General features: G+C 41.0%; 1 protein-coding gene across 1 annotated transcript in view; it reads left to right on the top strand.

Annotated features, from left to right (window-relative positions):
* LOC135219066 (uncharacterized) overlaps positions 1-18,585 on the top strand; it is a 155,253-nt gene extending 136,668 nt beyond the window's left edge. Inside the window, exons 6-7 of the mRNA XM_064255496.1 lie at positions 10,745-10,942; positions 17,508-18,585. Of these exons, the coding sequence (XP_064111566.1) occupies positions 10,745-10,942; positions 17,508-17,897 (588 nt within the window). The 3' untranslated portion in view covers positions 17,898-18,585. The remainder of the gene's footprint in view (positions 1-10,744; positions 10,943-17,507) is intronic.
* Positions 18,586-19,302: the final 717 nt, after the last annotated feature.

Below are 19,302 nucleotides of genomic sequence, written 5' to 3'. Positions count from 1 at the left end.
GATTAATCATTTGTGTAAATAAAAGGGGTTAGGCTAGGCTAAAATTCAAACTGGTAGCAGAGCGTGGGTGATCAAAGATGCCTGGATCCGACAGTGAACAAAGGGAGACTACTAGATGGAGAAGGGAATGTCCTAGGTTTAACGGGATACAAGAAGAATACAAAGAATAGAAAGGTCAAGCCGAAGATTGGCTATTGTTGTATGGAGAAGATACAAAATACCCGGGGATAGAAATTAGAATGAGCTTGAAAGGGAAAGCCTGAGAGCTAGTGGAAGCGTTAGATAGAGAGAAACTTACTGGTACAGAGGGTCCAAAGTTAATCCTAGAGAAACCAGATAAAGCCTATCTAAAAGACTCGGTAATGGAGAATTACGGCAGAATAAAAAGATACCTTCTAATAAGAAGAGAATCTAGTGAAAAGATGGCGGACTATTTAATTCGATACGAGAAGGCAGCATCTGAGTGTGAAAGAGCAATGGGGAAAGGCGCGCTTGAAGGGAAAGTCAAGGGTTATCATGTAACAGAGCAAGCAAATCTCACGGAAAATAAAAAACAAATGGTATTATCGGCTTGTGGGCAAGAAAAGCTAGAGTACGGAACAGTGTCGCAAACAATGAAAAGACTATTTGAGGGATTAGGGACTGAAGAGGAACGGGAATGGTGGGGTGCGTCAGAAGGTAATGCCAGTTCTGGGAGAGGGAGGGAAAACCAGAGATATCGGGGAAGATGGAACCGAGGAAGGGATGGTAGAAATCTTATAAACAAAGAAGGGAAGGTAACAGTATGTGCAATATGCAGCTCAGAATGGCATTGGGCTAGTGATTGTCCTCAGAATTTTCATAAAAGGAAGAAAACTGAAACAAGACTAGAAGAAAATAAGCTGAAAACAGAAACTGGGACAGAAGAAGAAGAGGTTTATGTAGGAGAAGTTAATAAAATAGTGGAAGCATCGTGGGAGGTGGTTGATGCAATTTTGGACACAGTGTAAATCAACAGTTTGCGGGGAATTGTGACTAGCACGTATTGTCAAGGACTTGAGTCAGGAAGAGTTGAGGAGAATGAGGGACACTAGGACAGAGTCTAATAAAGTGTTTAATTTTGGTGAGATATCTTATAAGTCCAAAGGAATAATAGAAAGACCTGTGATACTAAAAAACAGAAAGTTTTATTTGAAGACAGAAATTCTGCAGGGTGATATACCCTGGCTGATAGGTAAGCAACCCATGAGCAAAATGGTTATGACCCTAAATTTGAAAGAAAATTGTGTCATAATAGAAGTATTAGGGGGAATGAAAGTAGAGTTAAGAGAAGACAAACAGGGTCATTTATGAGTACCTATAAGGAGGAGGAAGGTAGAAGAATTATTACTGGAGGGTTGGAAGGGAAAGAATCTGAGGGAAATTAAGAACACAATGAAGAAATTACATTTACAGTTTGGTCATGGAGGTGGAGATAAAATATGGAAGCTAACAGAGGAAGCACAGTGGAGTAATGGGTTAATCGAAAAAGAAAAAAGAGGAAATAAGAAAGTTACTAATGGAACTGATTGAAAATTGTGAGGTTTGTAAAAGATACAAAAGAAACCGCGCCAAACCAGTAGTAGGCTTTTCTTGGAGCAAAACGTTTAATGAAGTTGTAGCGATGGATGTGGGAGAGATAGAAGAGAGAAAGTTCTTGGTAATAGTGGATATGGCAACGAGGTATTGTCAGGCCTGTTGGGTAAAAGATAAGAAACCAGAAACTATAGGAAAGACACTTTTTGAGTGCTGGTTTGCTATATTTGGAGTGCCCTCCAAAATATTGTCAGATAATGGGGGAGAATTTCAAAATGAAAAAGTAAGGAGGATGGCAGAAAAATTGAATATTAAAGTATTAGCCACAGCATCAGAATATCCATGGAGCAACGGATTATGTGAAAAGACTGTAGGCATGATCAAGGGAAGTGTAAGAAAGATGATGGAGGAAGAGGAAGTAGATTGGTCCATAGCATTGAAATGGGTAGCGAGTGCTAGGAACTGCTTAATGAATAATGGAGGTTTCTCTCCCAACCAATTAGTATTTGAAAAAAAACCCTTCACTGCCTAACCTAATGGGAGAAGAAAGTTCAAGTCCTGCAAGCAGAGAAAAAGGGATGGAAGTGGGTATGGTAAGAGACACACTGAATGCAATGCACAAGGCCAGAGAAGCATTTATAAAAAATGAGTCTTGTAATAAAATAAGAATAGCGTTAAACAAAAACATCAGAGAAAATAAATTTGAAGAAGCAGTGGTAGGAGATGAGGTATTCTATAAGAGGGAAAATGAAAATGAATGGAGAGGACCTGCTCAGGTAGTGGGAGTATCAGGGAAAACAATAATAGTCAAACATGGGGATTCTTTAGGAGAAGTAGCTAGGGTACGTGACAAGGATTCAACGACAATCACCAGATACAGAAGAGATATCAGCTAAAATAGATAAATCCCATGGTGTGAAAGGTAGATCAGATGGCCCAAATGAAGGGAAAGTAGATTGGCAAGAAGGAGAGGAGATAATAGTAGGTGGGAGAAGGAATGCAGACACAGAAGAGACTATAGAGAGAGAGGTGATAGAGGAAACAGTGGAAGATACCGGGGAAAGTGGGTCAATAGAAGGTGAGTTAATGGAAGAGATACCAAAATTCAAAAAGGGAAATAGAGTTAGAGCTATAAACAACGAGACAGGACAAGTAGAAGAATGGACTATATTAGGTCTTGCAGGAAAAAGATCAAGCCAAGCATGGGCTGATTCGTACAATGTACAAGACTCACAGTCAGGTGACAAAGGGTGAGTTAACTTGAGGGATTATAGTCTGGGATTATAGTCTGGTAGAAAAAATTGAAGATGAAGAGGAAGTGTTGCTGGGATTTGAAAATAGAAGCATAATGGAAGCTAAAGAAAAAGAACTTCAAAGTTTGAGAGATAACCAGGTATATGAGGAGGTAAATGATATTGGACAAAAAGCTATATCTACAAGATGGACAGTAACTGAAAAAATAAAAGGGGGGGGAAAGGATATGTAAAGCAAGATTGGTAGCTAGAGGGTTTGAAGAGATGGCAGCCTTCTAGGTTGAAACACAATGGTATATGGCCAGATTCATTGTATCCCAGGAACAAAAGAAAACTGCTTGTTCAAGCAACAAACCATCCAAGCCACAGAGGTTTGTCACCACTCCTCACTCCCCTTGCCAGAGAGAGGAACCTTTGCTACTCAATAGCAGATTTCTCTATTGTTATGGTCACAATACATAAACCACCACCATTATGACCACTTTACTCACTCAGTATATGAAGTGTCTATTCTTCGACCTGCCCATAGGAAGAAAAAAGGAAAAAAGTGAAAGAAAGAGACCAGCCAACTCACTCATTCTCTCTTCCGTACAATTATGTTAGGTAAGAGACAAACTGTCCTGTGAGGGGCACTGGGTGAATTACATAATATGTTAGGCAGCCACCACCGGACCCAAGGAAAACTGTCCAAAGACCTGTGGGCAACGTCCTTCAGATAAAAGGAAGTGAACGTGGTCTGACGTAGTCAAGAACCAGTGCTCAAAATTCTATGAACATACAAGTTTTTCTTAAATTCCAGAGAGGAACTTATACCCCAGATGTCAAGCACTCTACCCTGCACAGACTCAGTGACAGAACCATCAAGTAAGGAGTAAGCTTGTTTAATCGTCTCAAGTAACCAGAATGAAATCATGTTCTTGGACACCTCCCTTCTGGACCAGCCTGTGCTAACAAAAAGTTTATGACACCTAGGTCTTAGGTGATGAGTCCTTTTCAGATAGCACCGCTGTGCTCTGACGGGGCAAAGGAAGAGCTCTTGCGGATCGTTGTCCAAAAAATCATGCACCGAGGGATTCAGGGTCTTGGCTACAAATCCCGGAACAAATTCAAAAGCTACAGACCTCCAACCCCTGGTGAGTTTAACATCATAACTTAGGTCATGAAGCTCCCCGAATCTCTTCGAAGAAGCCAAGGCCAGCAGGAAAACTATCTTTAAAGTCAGATCCCTGTCTGATGACCAACATAGGGGTTCAAATGGAGCTTGAGTTTCAGGACGGTTCAAAACTCCTGAACAATAAGGAGACTTCCCAGGATGAACAGATGTCCACACCTTTCATGCGCAACACCAAGCCCAAGGTCGCTATGTAGCCTCTGATAGCTGAAACAGAAAGACCTTTCTCATCCCTGAGGAAGATCAGAAAATCTGCTATCCACTGAACAGAAGCCCTGAGTAGAGAGAAACCCTGTTGACAACACCAACCACAGTAGACTGCCCATTTCTCCTGGTAAACTGCTGATGAAGATTTCCTGAGATAGCCGGACATCTGTCCCGCAGCCTGTTGAGAAAACCCTCTCACTCGGAGGAGATACTTGATAGTCTTCAGCTGTGAAGAGACAGGGACTCTACTGACTGGTGAAACCTTTCCACATGGGGTTGACAGAAGAGACAGAACGCTCGGGAACCACACTGCTTGAGGCCACAGAGGTACCACCAAGGTCATCCTGAGATTTTGAGAACTCATTACTCTTTCAGAACTTACATATCAGGCAAAACAGAGGGAAGGTGTACACCTCGAGATTGTCCCAAGGATGCTTTAAGGTGCCCTATGCGAGAGCAAGAGGGTCTGGGAACACTGAACAGTAAACCTCTAGCTTCCTATTGAACTGAGTGGTGAAGAGGTCTAGCATAGGCCTTCCCCAAGCGTGAAAAAGCCTGTCCGCCATGTCTTGATGCAAAGACCACTCCGTGCCCAGGATCTGGTTCTGTTGACTTGGTTTGTCAGCCACCACATACTTCTTGCCTGGAATGTACCTGGCAGAGAGCTCCAGCGAGTTGTCGATCGCACATTGATGCATCTCAACTGTCATTGAATGGAGCTGGCGAGACACCACACCAGACCCCCTGTTTGTTCACATAGGAGACCACCTTGGTATTGTTTGACATCAGAACAACCCTCTACCTTCACCCGGAACTCTCGCAGGCCAAGGAAAGCTGCTTTTAACTCTAGATTGTTGACGTGAAGCAGCTTCTCCGCACTCCAAGTGCCCAAGGCAAGGAGCTCTTCCAGATGAGTGCCCCATCTGTTGATTGAAGTATCTGAAAACAGGAGGCAGTCTGGAGAGGGTGAACGTTGAGGGATTCCCACCTTGAGATTCTGATCATCCAACCACCAATTAAAGTTCTTTCCTCACCTCCTCTGACAGAGGAACTCTCCGCAGAGGGGAATCCCCCACCAGAGACCGGAAGTCCTTTAGTCTCCACTGCAGAGACCGAAGGTGAAGACAATCGTAAGGGACCAGCTTCTCCAGAGAAAACAAAATCCCCAGAAGGACCTGCCACTGGTGAGCTGGACTGTGACAGGAATAAGCATGCCACTGACTGGAACTTCTCCATCCTATGGTCCGATGGATAAAACTTTGACTCTGCTGTATTTATATCCATACCCAGGTAGAGAGCTCTCTGGCTGGGAACCAAATTGGACTTCTCCAGGTTTACTACTATGCCCAGCTCCTGACAAAGCTGAAGAAGGTGATCCCCCTGTCTTGAAGAAATTTCTCCCTGGAGCTTGCCAAGACCAGCCAGTCATCGAGGTATCTCAACAGGCATGAGCCCACATTGAGACTAGGGCAAAGACCCTTGTGAACACCTGAGGGGCCATGGTCAGTCCAAAGCAAAGGACCTTGAACTGTTAGACTTGCTCTCCCAGACTGAAGTGAAGGAACTTCCTGGACAAAGGGTGGATTGGAATATGAAAGTAAGAATCCTTCAAGTATTGTCAGGAAGAAGTCGTCTCTTATGTCTGCCAAAACTGCCAGGGGGTCTCTATCCTGAACCATGTCCTCCTTACAAAGTGATTCAGAGTGGAAAGGTTGATCACTGGTCTCCAGTCACCTGTAGGCTTTGGAACCAGGAAAATCTGACTCTAAAACCCTGAAGAAGGACGTTGCACATCCTCCACCGCCCCTTTGTCCACCTTCTTCAACACTTCCTTCCAAAGAGCTAAGCACTTCAGGAAGCCGTGTGCTGTGCATAGGTCAGATTGAGAAGGGGTCTGTCTGAGAGAGGGGGAGAGAAGTCGAAGGGTAGTAGATAACCCACCCAAAGAACATCTACTACCCTTCTCCACTTCCATGCAACTGCCATTTGGCCCAATGGCCTGCCAAGCATCCCCCTACTGGTGGCAATGGAGAGGGAGAGGCATCCACTCTACCAACAACCCCCTCTGCCCCCCTCTAAAGACCCTTCCAGCCTTGAAGGGCCAGGATTGAAAGGGACACTGTTGCTGTCTTGACTTTGATATAAAAGGAGACTGAGGAACTTTCACAGAAGTTGAATGCCTGGACGACTTGACAGGAGAAGACCGTTTTGTTTGTTGTTGTGGAGGAGGAGGAGGACGACAAGAACGAGCCTCTGATTTGGATACCAGCTAATGCACTAGCCTATCCTTGGTATCCACTCATTGCCAGTTGATTGCATCTTCCAAATGAGTTCTTGGAAAAACAAGCTGCGACTCGAGGAGATCCTCATTATGGAGAGCCGACAAGGACTCCTAATCTACTATCCCTGCCACTTTCATAAATGCCGTGTCCCTCCTAGCTTGGAGAAGGTTGGCCCACAAAGTTGCACTAAGGTGGCCTTGATATGAAATTACCTTAGCACCGGACTGCAATAGCCTGACAAAGGAGGAGGAACTGACTTCACCTCCCTCCGCTTGATCCGAAGCTATCTTGGCTACCACAATGGACCACAAATCCAGCCAGGAGACAGTCTGGAAGATGGAAGAAACAGTAGCCTCCATAGCCAAAGCCTCTTGTGATGAAAGCGATGGACCATCTGACCTAACCAGATCCAGAGCCAAACCGGGTTTAAGACGGATCATGTCTGAATTAAGGTGACGGGACATCAGCTGAATCACATTAGTGGAATAATACTTCCTATGGCGCACAAGAGGAGGAGGAGGAAGAAATTTTGAGGACCTATTGCAGAGTAGAGCGCCATCTTGATTCGAAACCAAAAGCATTAACACGTTGCAAGATAGACTGAACATGCCTCGGCAAAGGGAAGCTCAAACGAAGCCCTAGTATCTTACCTTGGGCCTAGTAAGGTCTGTACCCATAGGAGTCAAAGAAGACTTGAGTCTGTGTTCTAGACCCAGGATCACTGAATTCACGAATGAGATCAACAACCTCAGAGAAAGAGGACAGAAACTCCTGGTTCTCTCTCTCCTCTGGCTCTGGCAAAGAAGACCAACGACAGGAAGAAGGTTTGGAAGTATCCTCATCCTTCCATAACAGCACTGGAAAGGCTTCTCTAGGAAGCAAGGCATCATGCCTCCCACTGGGTGGAGTGGAGCCCCTAATTACCAAAGATCCTGAATCGTAGGGTTCTGGAACGCGGGCACGCAAAGAAACCCATACACAGCCATGTAGAGAAAACGGTGAACCACTCCTCTGACTCGCAACTCTTCCGTCACGAACACGTACTCGTAAGAGGGAGAGACAGCTGGGTAGAGAAGTTGGCGAATCACTCTTCCCGCCAGCACGAACACATATTTGTAAGGGAGAGGCACAGCCGTGTAGAGAAGTCAGTGAATCACTCCTCTCACCTGCACAAACACATACATGTAAGGGGGAGACATGGCCATGTTGAGAAGACAACAATACACTCCTCTCACTTACAGAAGACAACACCATAAAGTCCATAATTCTCCAATGTTTGACTCAAGGATGAGGAGGAGACAGACAAAGAAGGCGAAGGAGAAGGGGGAGAGAGCAGAATACCTCTCTTGAAAAACAAACATAGCTTGAAACAGCGTCTCCGATGGGTCAGCGAGAGGAAGAGATGACGTCACACCAACAGAAGGAAGAGATGCCACCACAGCCGATGTCATAGGCTGAGAGGATGCTGGGAGTGACATCACGACATCTCGAATGGCAGCACTGGTTGATGGCCTCACTGGCGGAGCGAAAGGGTGACCTAGCAAGCTTCAACATTGACACAAGCATCCTGCTAGGAGGTAGCACACAAGAGCCAAAGTAATGTAGGCCTGGAGGCGGGGGACATGGAATGGGGCCGACGTTGGGTACGAGCTGCCAAGAAATGTGAGAGAAGGCCATCCAAGGAGGAGGAACCCCGTAGGCCTGGAGACACTCAAACAGCTGCCATCTTAATTGATTTAGAATCTGAAATAAAAGGGATAGAAGGCGTAGCCTCCTCCCTCTCGGGAAGGACAATGGATCCCGCGTGAGAGGATGCTACATTAAACATAATCTCATCCTATCATGTGCAACTCCCAATACTTCCAATGTCGAATCGATGGAAGAAAAGGAAGTAGACAGAGGTACAACCAAAGTAGGGGGGACACTTCTGGAAGAGGGGGATGCTGAAACATCCAAACAAGCAGGCGAAAAACCCTCCCAAGAATGACAAACAGAAACTCTACGATGCTCCCTCTTCTTGTAAAATCCCTTCCATTGTGACTTGGGCTAATAATGACATTCTGGGTAAGGATTAGTAATGGTTAAAAAATTAGATTGGCACCTACTGCATGTTATTTGGGGATCTGTAATGGAAGCAGCCAAAAACCTGGAGTACGGAAAACCCTGAATGCCCGGATGCAAGCGTTGACGAGGCCATGTAGAATTGGAGGGCTCCATAATAACAACAAAGTGCACACACTTAAACAAAAGAAATCACAGGCAAACAAAGCAACTGGCTTGGGAGGAGAGCAAAAGGAACTACTCTCCAAGGCAGTCAGAGAAAGACTACTGCACGAGGTTCTATGCCTGGTCAGTGACCAGCTTCCAACTTACATTTGCATGAGTTGCCAGGTGCCACAGTCGCCTTCCTTTGCAATCTTTGATTGTTTCTAACCGGTTTCCAGCTGGTACAGGAAGATTATCCTATTGTTAAGACCGAGGGTTTGTTCCGCATATGAACAACCTGTTATTGTTACTCATATGAGGGTCCATTAAGGGTTAAAGATTATTCTTATTTTTATTATTATAAAAAATAAAGGCTATTTTTTGGTATTAAATTTGTTTAATGTCTCCTATATTTTCCTAACAATCTTCCTTTCAACAACAAACGAGTTTCCATAAATAACTGCCACTGTGATAATATGATGGGCACTGATAACGACCAAGTGGGTCCATAAAACTCTATTACAGAAATTGCAGGCATCAAAAGTTTTTAGAGGTTAAGAATATCCTCTGGAAAACATTAATAAAATGAATATATCTCCTTTACTTGATAAAAATATGAAAATGAGCCAGCCACTTAAAACCTCTGAAATGTCTTTAAATATGATAATGACCCTTTTAGCCCCATGGTGACCACAGAGAAACTGGTTACCTGTTGTAATGCCTTGGTAATTTAGCGGTCTTAATTCCTATCTGTAAGGCCAAATCTACTCAAGCAAGCCCCTGGTGGTTCTGCCAAGTATATATGGAGACCCTCGACCATATCCTACAAGCTGAATGTTTTTATGACCCTGTATTGGAAACCTATACTCAGGCCTTGAGAGAGTTAACTAATAATTACCAACAATGATACCTTTACTGAATTTTTGTGTTGGTGTGGATGGATTTCCTGCTCCTTTTCTAATCCTCTACACTTTGCTTTTTTAACACTGAAATCTCTAGCAATCAAGATATTCAAGAGGTTGTTAAAACACTCAAAATAGAACACTTTAATCCTTTAATAAAGTAGTTTTAGGATTTTTTATGAGACCATCTTTGGAACCCTTATAAGAATCCCTGTAAAAGGATTTGACATGTGAAATCCATTCTTTGATAATAATTGCCATGTTGAAAAGTTTGCAAGTTCCCCACCTTTTCTAATTGACTTGGCCTTTTGAATAGTGATGCGTCCTTCTCTTTCACTTTTGCCTTGCCTCTGGGCAGGAGTGATGTGAAAATAGTTTCTCACCTACTCTAAGGCTGTTCTAAATCTAACTTTGTTAGTGGGGAATGAAAAGGAGGCCCTTTTGCATCCAGTTAGATCCCGTAAAGTTTATATATGGAATTAAACTGTAAACAAGATATGAGTATAATCTGCAGCTTCTACCTTCCTTAAGAGCTACAGCATTTTTAACATAACAGTTGCAACTAGTATAGACACCTTACCATTCCTCTATGATTTTTGAATTTCATAGAATGCTACATTTCTGCATGAGATTTTCCTTGCTTTCATTCCCACTAAGCAATGGCAAGTTGAAAGTTATACTAACAGTGAGTGAGGGAATGGCCTCTGTAGTGGGCTGTGAACCACTGGAACACCTTTGCAATTAAGGCAGTTATGATTATGGAACTAAAGTAATCTTCCACGATTTCAAATGGAATCTTTTATGAAGTAATGGTTTGTATATGCATAACAAGAATTGGTTGAAGACTTCCTTGTAAACCCACTACTGTATTGATATTTTATTTTGAAACTGAATATTGGAAGGTGATATATTCTTTTTTATTTGTGAACATTCAAATGATGATATATATACTGTTGTGACAGTTACTTTTGGTTAAATGTGTTGAAGTTTATTGGCTGGTTTAACAAGGTATATGAACTATTAGTTATGAAATTTTCCATATATACACTGAGTAATCAATTCTTTCCCCCAATAAAATGGAGTGTTGCTGAATTTTACTTTGATGACTACATGATGAGCATTTTTATTTGTTAGAATACTTAGAAAGTAAGGTTTATATTTTATTTCTAGCTTAATCGGAAGCTTCTCGAATATGAACAGAGATTTACAGAGCTATTTGCGGAAATAGCTCGTTTGAAGGAGGATTCTGGCAGTGGAGCTAGTAGTGGTTTGAATTGGCAAGCAAACAACAAGAATAACAAGTTTTATGTATCACACACAGTTACCAGCACTCCAGCCTTGGGTTCACTTTTTGTTGCAGGAAGTGTGGTAAGATATCTCAGATTCTTTTAATTTATTATTTTTATTTTATAAGAAACAGTTGCATGTTAATACAGGAATGCAAAACATTTTTGATTTAAACTTAAATAAAATCTTTCGAATAGTAACTATTGTAAGAAAGCTGACTATCTTAGCTCATCTCACTTATACTTGAAGTCCTTTCTTTGCTGAGGTGCTCCTGTGTAGTAGTATGAGAAACAGCAGAACTTTTTACACATTTTTCTGGCCTCTTATCCACCAATACCTTATCTGCTTGCAAACTTTTGTTATTATATATAATTCTCATCGCTATCAAATAAATGATAATAATGTACCTACTAATACACACACACACACACAGTGCCCCCCAGGTTTTATGCATTTCACATTTCTGCAGTCCAATTTATCGCGGATTTTTGTGGAATACGTAATTCACTTTTCCAGGGGACACTTTCACTAATTTGCAGATTTTTTCTATGGATTGTATCTCCAAAATTATAACTATAATTCTCTTTTTAATTTTTTTTTTCATACGCGAACAAACCTTCAGTCTTAATAATAGGATAATTTTTTAGCGCCTAGCTGGATCCGGTTAATAATCGGAGATGAAAAAGCAAGGAATCTTGTGAGATCTGGTAATGTGCATGCATATCACCCATTGATAGTTTTGTTGTTTTGTGTTCAAATAGTCAAACCCTCTATTCAGTAACATATACTATGCTCTCTAGCAAGGGGGAGTGAGGAGCAATAATGAACCCTGTTGCATTGGTTTGTTATTGAACAGTCCCCTACTGCAATGAATCTTCCCATATATCATTGTTTGTCACCCAGTGGCTAAGTTGTTGGATATCAGTTTATCTAGCTTCTCACAGGCATCATCCCTCTCCTGTAGATATTTCTTTTGGAGTTGGACTTGTGGGTAGGCCCCCAGCCCATTTAGGATGTCTGTACCTCCCACCAAGTATAAGTCTATCCTATTGTTAAGGCAGAATGTTTGTTCGCATATAAACGAATGACAAATTTTCTAAGACAATTTGTATTTTTCATAGCTGCAAACCTGAGGTCTTAGCATTTTACTGGCCACCTCTAGCCGCCCCTCTTTCTTCTTATGAATCCTGGGTTGGGGAAGACTAAACGCGGTAGTGTGGGTGTGGGGTCTTTGACCAGTTTTCACCCGATATAAGCATGCGTTCCAGATCTCACAAGATTCCTTGCTTTTTCATCTCCGATTTTTAACCGGATCCAGCTAGGCACTAGAAAATTATCCTATTGTTAAGATCTCAGGTTTGTAGCTATGAAAAATACAAATTGTCTTAGAAAATTTGTCATTTTTTAGAGCAACACTATTTATTCACTCATTACTATTTTTTCGTATTGTGTTTGTGACTAAGTACTGATTTTTATGATATAAATGATTTACAGCACACTTATAATGTACACAGTTATGTATCTATTAAGTTTATTCCAGGTTGAGCCCCATACTGAGCAAAAGAGGGTATGATTTTCTCTCTCTCTCTCTCTCTCTCTCTCTCTCTCTCTCTCTCTCTCTCTCTAAGGGTAATGTAAGATGTATTTGAAATGATATTGCTGTAAGTGTTTTTTTTATGATAGAGCATATTGTATAATATTTAGAATATATTCAGTAATTATTTTCATTTTATTTTTGAGTAAAAGCAGACTGGAAAATCAAATTTAACTAATTAGCAAATATGTTAAATATTGTACAACATGCTTAGAGTAATATAATTTCCAATACATCTTCCATTACCCATAGAGAGAGAGAGAGAGAGAATTGTACACCAATTATGCTCAGCCAGGGGCCCAACTTGGAATGAGTTTAATAGATACATAACTACATCATAAATACAATTTATCATCCGTGCCTGATGTGCCTTCACCACTGCCTTCTATCAAAGGCATCATCCTTGAACACTACAGCTACCTGTACACTGTATAAACTTTATTATATCTTTACATACTCTAGACACCCAAAGGATTAAAGCTAGGCTTTTTTCACTTTACAGTATTTACAATGCTATAATGTACTGTACGTACGTACAGTATTTCTGTACAGTAAATTCTGTAGAGTACTATACTGCATAAATATAATTTTACTTATTGCGACATTGTGGCATTACGGCGCCTTTGACTGGTCTAGAGTTTCGAAAGAAGGTGTGCGGTGGCCGTAGGCTTTAAAATCGCTTAGCGTCGAAAATCACTTTGCGCCGGTGGCCAGGAACGGAACCCCTGCCACTAACCGAGGGCCGCCTGTAATGTAAATCCCAAGCCAAAAAAGTTGAATACAGGAAGTAGTCTAAATCCCTACTGAAAACTGAATGGGTAGTAAAAGAAAGCTTATCTGCTTCCAGAGCTCTGACTGGTACCAAATATAGCCAGGTTGCACTATAGAACTTCAAAATAAAAAGTAGAATGTGCCCTCCATATCTGCCCATGTTGATACTGGTAACCCTCAGTGTGACGCCTCGGTGTGTAACCTTTCACCTGATAGTAAATACCTTTTTAATGAAAGAAAAACTATGATTGAAGCTGAACATGTAGAATTTCATGACAGAGCAGCTTTTTCTAATACATATACTGAATGTTGCTTATGAATATTGCAGTGAAAGCCAGAGGAAACCTTTTTCCAGTTTAAGGCAGTCCTTGGTTATCGGCAGGGGTTCTGTTCCTAGGGGGTGCCAATATGCGAAAACCGCCATTAACCGAAGCTTGACAATTTATGGCGCCCGATAACTGGTTACCAGCGCTATTATGGCCCCTTTATTACTTATGTTGTTACTTATAGTAAAAACTAACACATCATTGTTGTTTGAATATGACAAAATTTTAATCAATTTGTATTTCTCATAGCTAACAAACCTGAGGTCTTAACGAGAGGATAATCTAGCGCAGCTGTAAACCAGTTAAAACAATCAATAGATTGTAAAACAATGAATCTGTGGCATCTGGCAACTCATGCATATATGAGGTGGAAGCTGGTCACCAACCAGGCTTGGTACCTTGTGACACATCAATCTTTCTTCCAACCCAGTATACGTGTGGGGCGCTAGAGATGGGCAGTAAAAGTTAAAACCTCAGCTTTGTTACCTTGTGACACTCAATTGTCTTCCACCCAGTATTGTGTGGTGGGGCGCTAGAGATGGGCAGTAAAAGTTAAAACCTCAGCTTTGTTAGCTATGAAAAATACAAATTGATTAAAAATTTGTCATTTGTTCATAAGTGGAACAAACCTTCTGTCTTAACAATAGGGTAGACTTATACTTGGAGGGAGGTACAAGTACCATGAACTATAACTGATTCACTTAAGGTAGATTCTCGGATGAGCCTTATTCTTACGAGACGTTTGTTTGGTGGCCGCTGATTGGCTGGTACCGGGAGGTAGGCAGCTCCCTGCCAATCAGCGGCTGCCAAACTAACGTCTCGTAGGCATAGGGATCACCCAAGAATCTACCTTAAGTGAACCAGTTATAGCTAGGGTTCAGCCCACCTGACCACCCTTCCTAGAAAATCGAGTTGTTCTAAAGAAAGGGTCTAAGCCCGTGAGAGAATAGATAAGCAAGTATCTAAAGACTCAGTGTGCGGGGTTTAAACAATGAGACCTGACCAGATTCATTGTATTAATGGAAGGTCAAGAGAACTGTCTGTCCAAACAACAAACCATGTAGCCCACAGGGGTTTGCCATCACTCCTCCCTCCTCTTGCTTGAGAGAGGAGTATGTGCTACTGAGAAGCTGATTTGTCTATTGTATAGGATATCTTGAATAACTGCAACCAGTATGACTGCCATACTCACCTGTATCAGACTAGTTCTAGCATATGACATGTCTATTCTTCAACCCACTCGCAGGAAGAAGAAAAGAAAAAAAAGAGAGAGGAGGAGACCAGCTAACTCACTCAGTCTCTCTCCCACACAATCATCTTTGGTAAATACAAACTGTCCCATCAGGGGCACTGGAAGAGTTACAAAACTTGTTGGACAGCCACTACCAGACCAAAGGAAGAAGTGTCCAAGGACCCATGGGCAATGTCCTTCAGGTAAAAGGAAGTGTGGTTTGCGAAGCCAGGAACCAGCATTCCAAAATCCTATGAACAGACAAGTTCTTCTTAAATGCCAAAGAGGAATCCATTCCTCTGATGTCATATGCTCCAGCCTGTACAGACTCAGTGTCAGAACTAGCAGATGAGGAATATGCCTGATTAATCACCTCACACAGTCGGAATGAAATAGAAAATGAGGCAAATCTGGCGTCATGCACCAAGGGATTCTGAGTCATAGCCACGAATTCTGGGACAAATTCGAAGGCCACAGACCACAGACCCCCAACCCCTGGTGAGTTTCACCTCATAAATCAAGCCATGAAGCTCTCCGACTCTTTGAGGAAGCCAAGGCCAACAGAAAAACTGTCTTCAGAATCAGATTCCTCTCTGACAACCGACGTAGTAGCTCGAATGAGACTACTCAGGACTAGAGTAAGATCCCACATCGGAGGTTTGAGTTCTCTTGGAGAACAGGATTGTTCAAAACTCCTGAACAATGAGATTTCCCGGGATGAAGAGATGTCAATGCCCTTCAGGCATAGAACTAATCCCAAGGCAGCCAGTGAGAGAAACCCTGTCAACAATACCAATCACAGCAGACGGCCCATTTACCTTATAGCTGGACATCTGGCATGCAGCTTTGCGAGAAAAGCCTCTCGCTCAAAGGAGATACTTGATAGTCTTCAGCCATGAAGAGATAGGGACTCTACCGACTGGTGCAACCTTTCAACATGAGGGTTCAGGACCTGACGGATCAGGCAGAATGGAGGGAAGTGTTCCAAGGATCCTGTAGAGCGTCCTCTGCCAGAGCAAGGGTGTCTGGGACCACCAAGTAGTAGACCTCCAGCTTTCTGTTGAAGCAAGTGGCGAAGAGGTCTAACATGGGTTTTCCCCAAAGATGAAACAGCCTGTCCGCTACATCTTGGTGCAGAGACCACTTCGTACCTAGGACTTGACTCCAACGACTGAGCTTGTAGGCCATCACATTCCTCATGTCTGGAATGTACCTGGCCATGAGCTCCACCAAGTCATCGATTGCTCTGTGGTGCATCTCGACTGTCGAGTGGAGTTGGCGAGACTTTTGTTTAGACTTTTGACAGAGCAAATTAATACCGAATGACAATTCCATGTTACTACAATGAGTATGGCATTTTCAGTTATATATATATAACTATTAATTGGATGTTTTGTTCAAAGATAAAAGGAAAAATAATGGTTATTGAAAATGAAATTTTATATTGCTGAAGTGGTCCACATTCCCTTCCCTTTCACATGTGGAAATGTCTAAAAAATTAGGTTATATAAAGGATAATATGCAATTTACAGTTATTGTTGGATAATTATCAGTACCTGGGAAGTTATTAGCCTCTGAAAACTCGGCTTCCGAGCCCAGAAATAGATTTTTCCTACGTCAAAATCCCTTTTTTACATTCCTTGCTTAACTCTAGTCATAGAGAAATATGAAAAAGGAAAAAAAGATAATGTTAATGGTTTGTTTTTTAATTGTTCTATACTATACAGATACACTACGTATTACCATCATAAGAGAGAGTGCTCTACAATATTTCTTATTCTGCAAAAAAATATTGCCGCCATTGTGCTGTTATAGTCCATAACAGCTTTGGCTTTCTTTACCCTGTTTGTCAGTTTCCCACCATATCTGCCTTTTTCTCTTGACAACATTGCTGAAACTCTTGAAATTACCTCACTGTTACTTTCACTTCTTGGGTTACTACTATTAGTCTTTTGTCATTCATTATGATTTTGGAGGATAATGAGACAGAAAAGATAAAAATGCATTTCAGCAAGTGCTTGGGCAATTGACACTTGTTCTTTACTCACTGCAGTGAATTAAGAAAATACACAATAAATACTGGCCATTGGGAGAGGAGATAGAAAAAAATGCATCCAAGGATGAGTAAAATTGGGATCATATAAATAAGTAGGGATATTTTAGGGTAATGAGCAAGTATTCTCATGCTTGTTAATAATGAAAAGATAAATAAATAAAAGTGTGTGGTTATGTTCATTAGTGTACTAGGGTAATAAGGGAAGGGGTTGAACAGCATTACCAGATTATGTTGTAGGTTAATTATTGCATCAATTTCTGGCTTAAGCTTAGCTTTACCTTTGAGGATCCAGCAGTATGTATATATGTGGAATAAGCATATGTTTATAGGAGGGCGTTCCCTTAGCCATCTTAAAGGTAAATTTTTGGAGCCCAGTAATGATCAGGTCTCATGGTTTCTGGGTTAAAGAGGTCCTATCCCTAAGTTAATGACATTAATTTTGTACTGAAACAATGTTAATTATTTCATAAGTGCCGTCCATATTAAGCTGCCTGCCTTCCCAACCAATTTCAAACCTCTGGGGCATTTTGTCTTCCAATATTAATCACCATTTCTCCAGTTTTAAGAGGTTATACTGTTGATGGGTTTGTATAATTAAAATATAAAAATTAGTATTAAAAAAAAAATGTATACTTTAACCATTCTGATTATTCTTTACATATTTTCAGATGCAGCCAAATTTGGTTCCACTGAATCTTGCAGCTGCGCAGATGTCACCATCACCATATTTAGCATCATCACAGTTGGGTGCTTACTCTTCAAGTGGCCTAGCATTTACAATGGATCCTGGTACTCATGTGTCATCCTCTTCAGCTGTCTACTCTACCTCTTCTCTAACTTCAAGTGGATCTCAAGCAGACTCTACTCATGCAACATACAGTGAGAATTCGCCATCAACATCAGGACAAAATGCAGGGGATAGAGCGGACAAAGAGGAAGACAATACAGAAATGAGGCCACCAAAGTCTCCTGTAAAAAAACGTAGCAAGAGGAAGCCAAGAGAAAATTCAGACATGCGTTTTAATGTGTTCAAGAAGAGAAGAATGGATGAAAAATAGCTTTCCTTCATAATTTATTATTGAAATGAAGTATGTTGCGTGTTTATTATATAAATAAAAAATATGTTACTGACATATATTTTAGAGTTATTATTACAAGTATTCTGTATGATATATAACCATACATTTATGACATTGAACACTTTTCCAGTTTTTAGGAATTGATATATGCCTTCTATACAGCTCATTACAGTAGAAAATGTAAAAAAATTAACATTTTATCAATAAGAATAAAACATATTTTTACTGGCAGTAACAGTAGATCAGTTAGACATACTGTTCATATGAGGGTATTTTTGTAACCTGTATATTGTATTGATTGTACCTGTTATAATACTAACATAGCTATACAGGTGAGACTTTTGTAAAAAGTTGTACCTTAATGTAAAGATTGTAATTGTTTAGAATACAGTAGTTAAGTTTAGATTCAGAATGAATCATTATTGTATTTGTAAACTATTGTGAATATGAAAATATTTATATTCATTTATTTGTTACGATTGTAAATGTTGTGGTATGAATGTGATGCAAGTATCTTGTCAGCAGAGGCACAAGTGTATGGCTGGGATTAAAATAATATCCCTTAACACATTGGAAAAAATGTACATACTTTGTTTTATACTTTAAGTTGGTAGCTCAGGATTGATCCCTGAGAACCAGCCCGAGAAGAGTCTACTTAAGACTCAGAGGTCTGGAAAAACTAACCCCTATTAATAATGATAATCAAAGGCTGAAGTTCTTGGAGGTCCTGGTGTGTAGAAGTTAGCAATTACAGTAGTATACGTTATACATAACAGTACAGGCAGTCCCCGGGTTATGACAGGTTCGGCTTACGACGTTCCGAGGTTAAGGCGCTTTTCAATTATATTCATCAGAAATTATTTCCAGAGTTACGTCGCCTACAATGCTCATCTGGCAGAAGAAATATGACACCAAAAATGCAAAATAATCAATATTTGAAGGTTTTGAATGCACCCAAAGCATTTAAAGTAAGGTTTTCTTAGGATTTTTGGTAATGTTCCGGCTTACGACGATTTTTGAGTTAAAACGCGTCTCAAGAACATAAACCCCGTCGTAACCCGGGGACTGCCTGTATTTGCAATCACACCAGTAGACACATGCAGTAGTAACTTTTTTAATTATACAGTAGGGGATAATAATACTGTACCTTCTGCTTGTCCTATGCCAGTATTTAATGTTAAAAAAGTTGCTTGTGGTTAACTCTTAGTGGACGGGGTAGTAAATCAACATGCGGGCAACTTTGAGGTAGATTAATTTAAGAAAAATAAAACCTCAATGGAAAGATGAAGGAAAGAGGAAGATATGCAAATCCACATGCTGTAAAAAAAATACATTCTAAAAGATTTTCCAGACCTTCCTCTATATTTATAACCCCTTGTGGAGC

This window comes from Macrobrachium nipponense, chromosome 1 (assembly GCF_015104395.2).
Source record: "Macrobrachium nipponense isolate FS-2020 chromosome 1, ASM1510439v2, whole genome shotgun sequence".
NCBI classification, from domain to species: domain Eukaryota; kingdom Metazoa; phylum Arthropoda; class Malacostraca; order Decapoda; family Palaemonidae; genus Macrobrachium; species Macrobrachium nipponense.
This window is presented reverse-complemented; position numbering and strand designations above follow the sequence as displayed.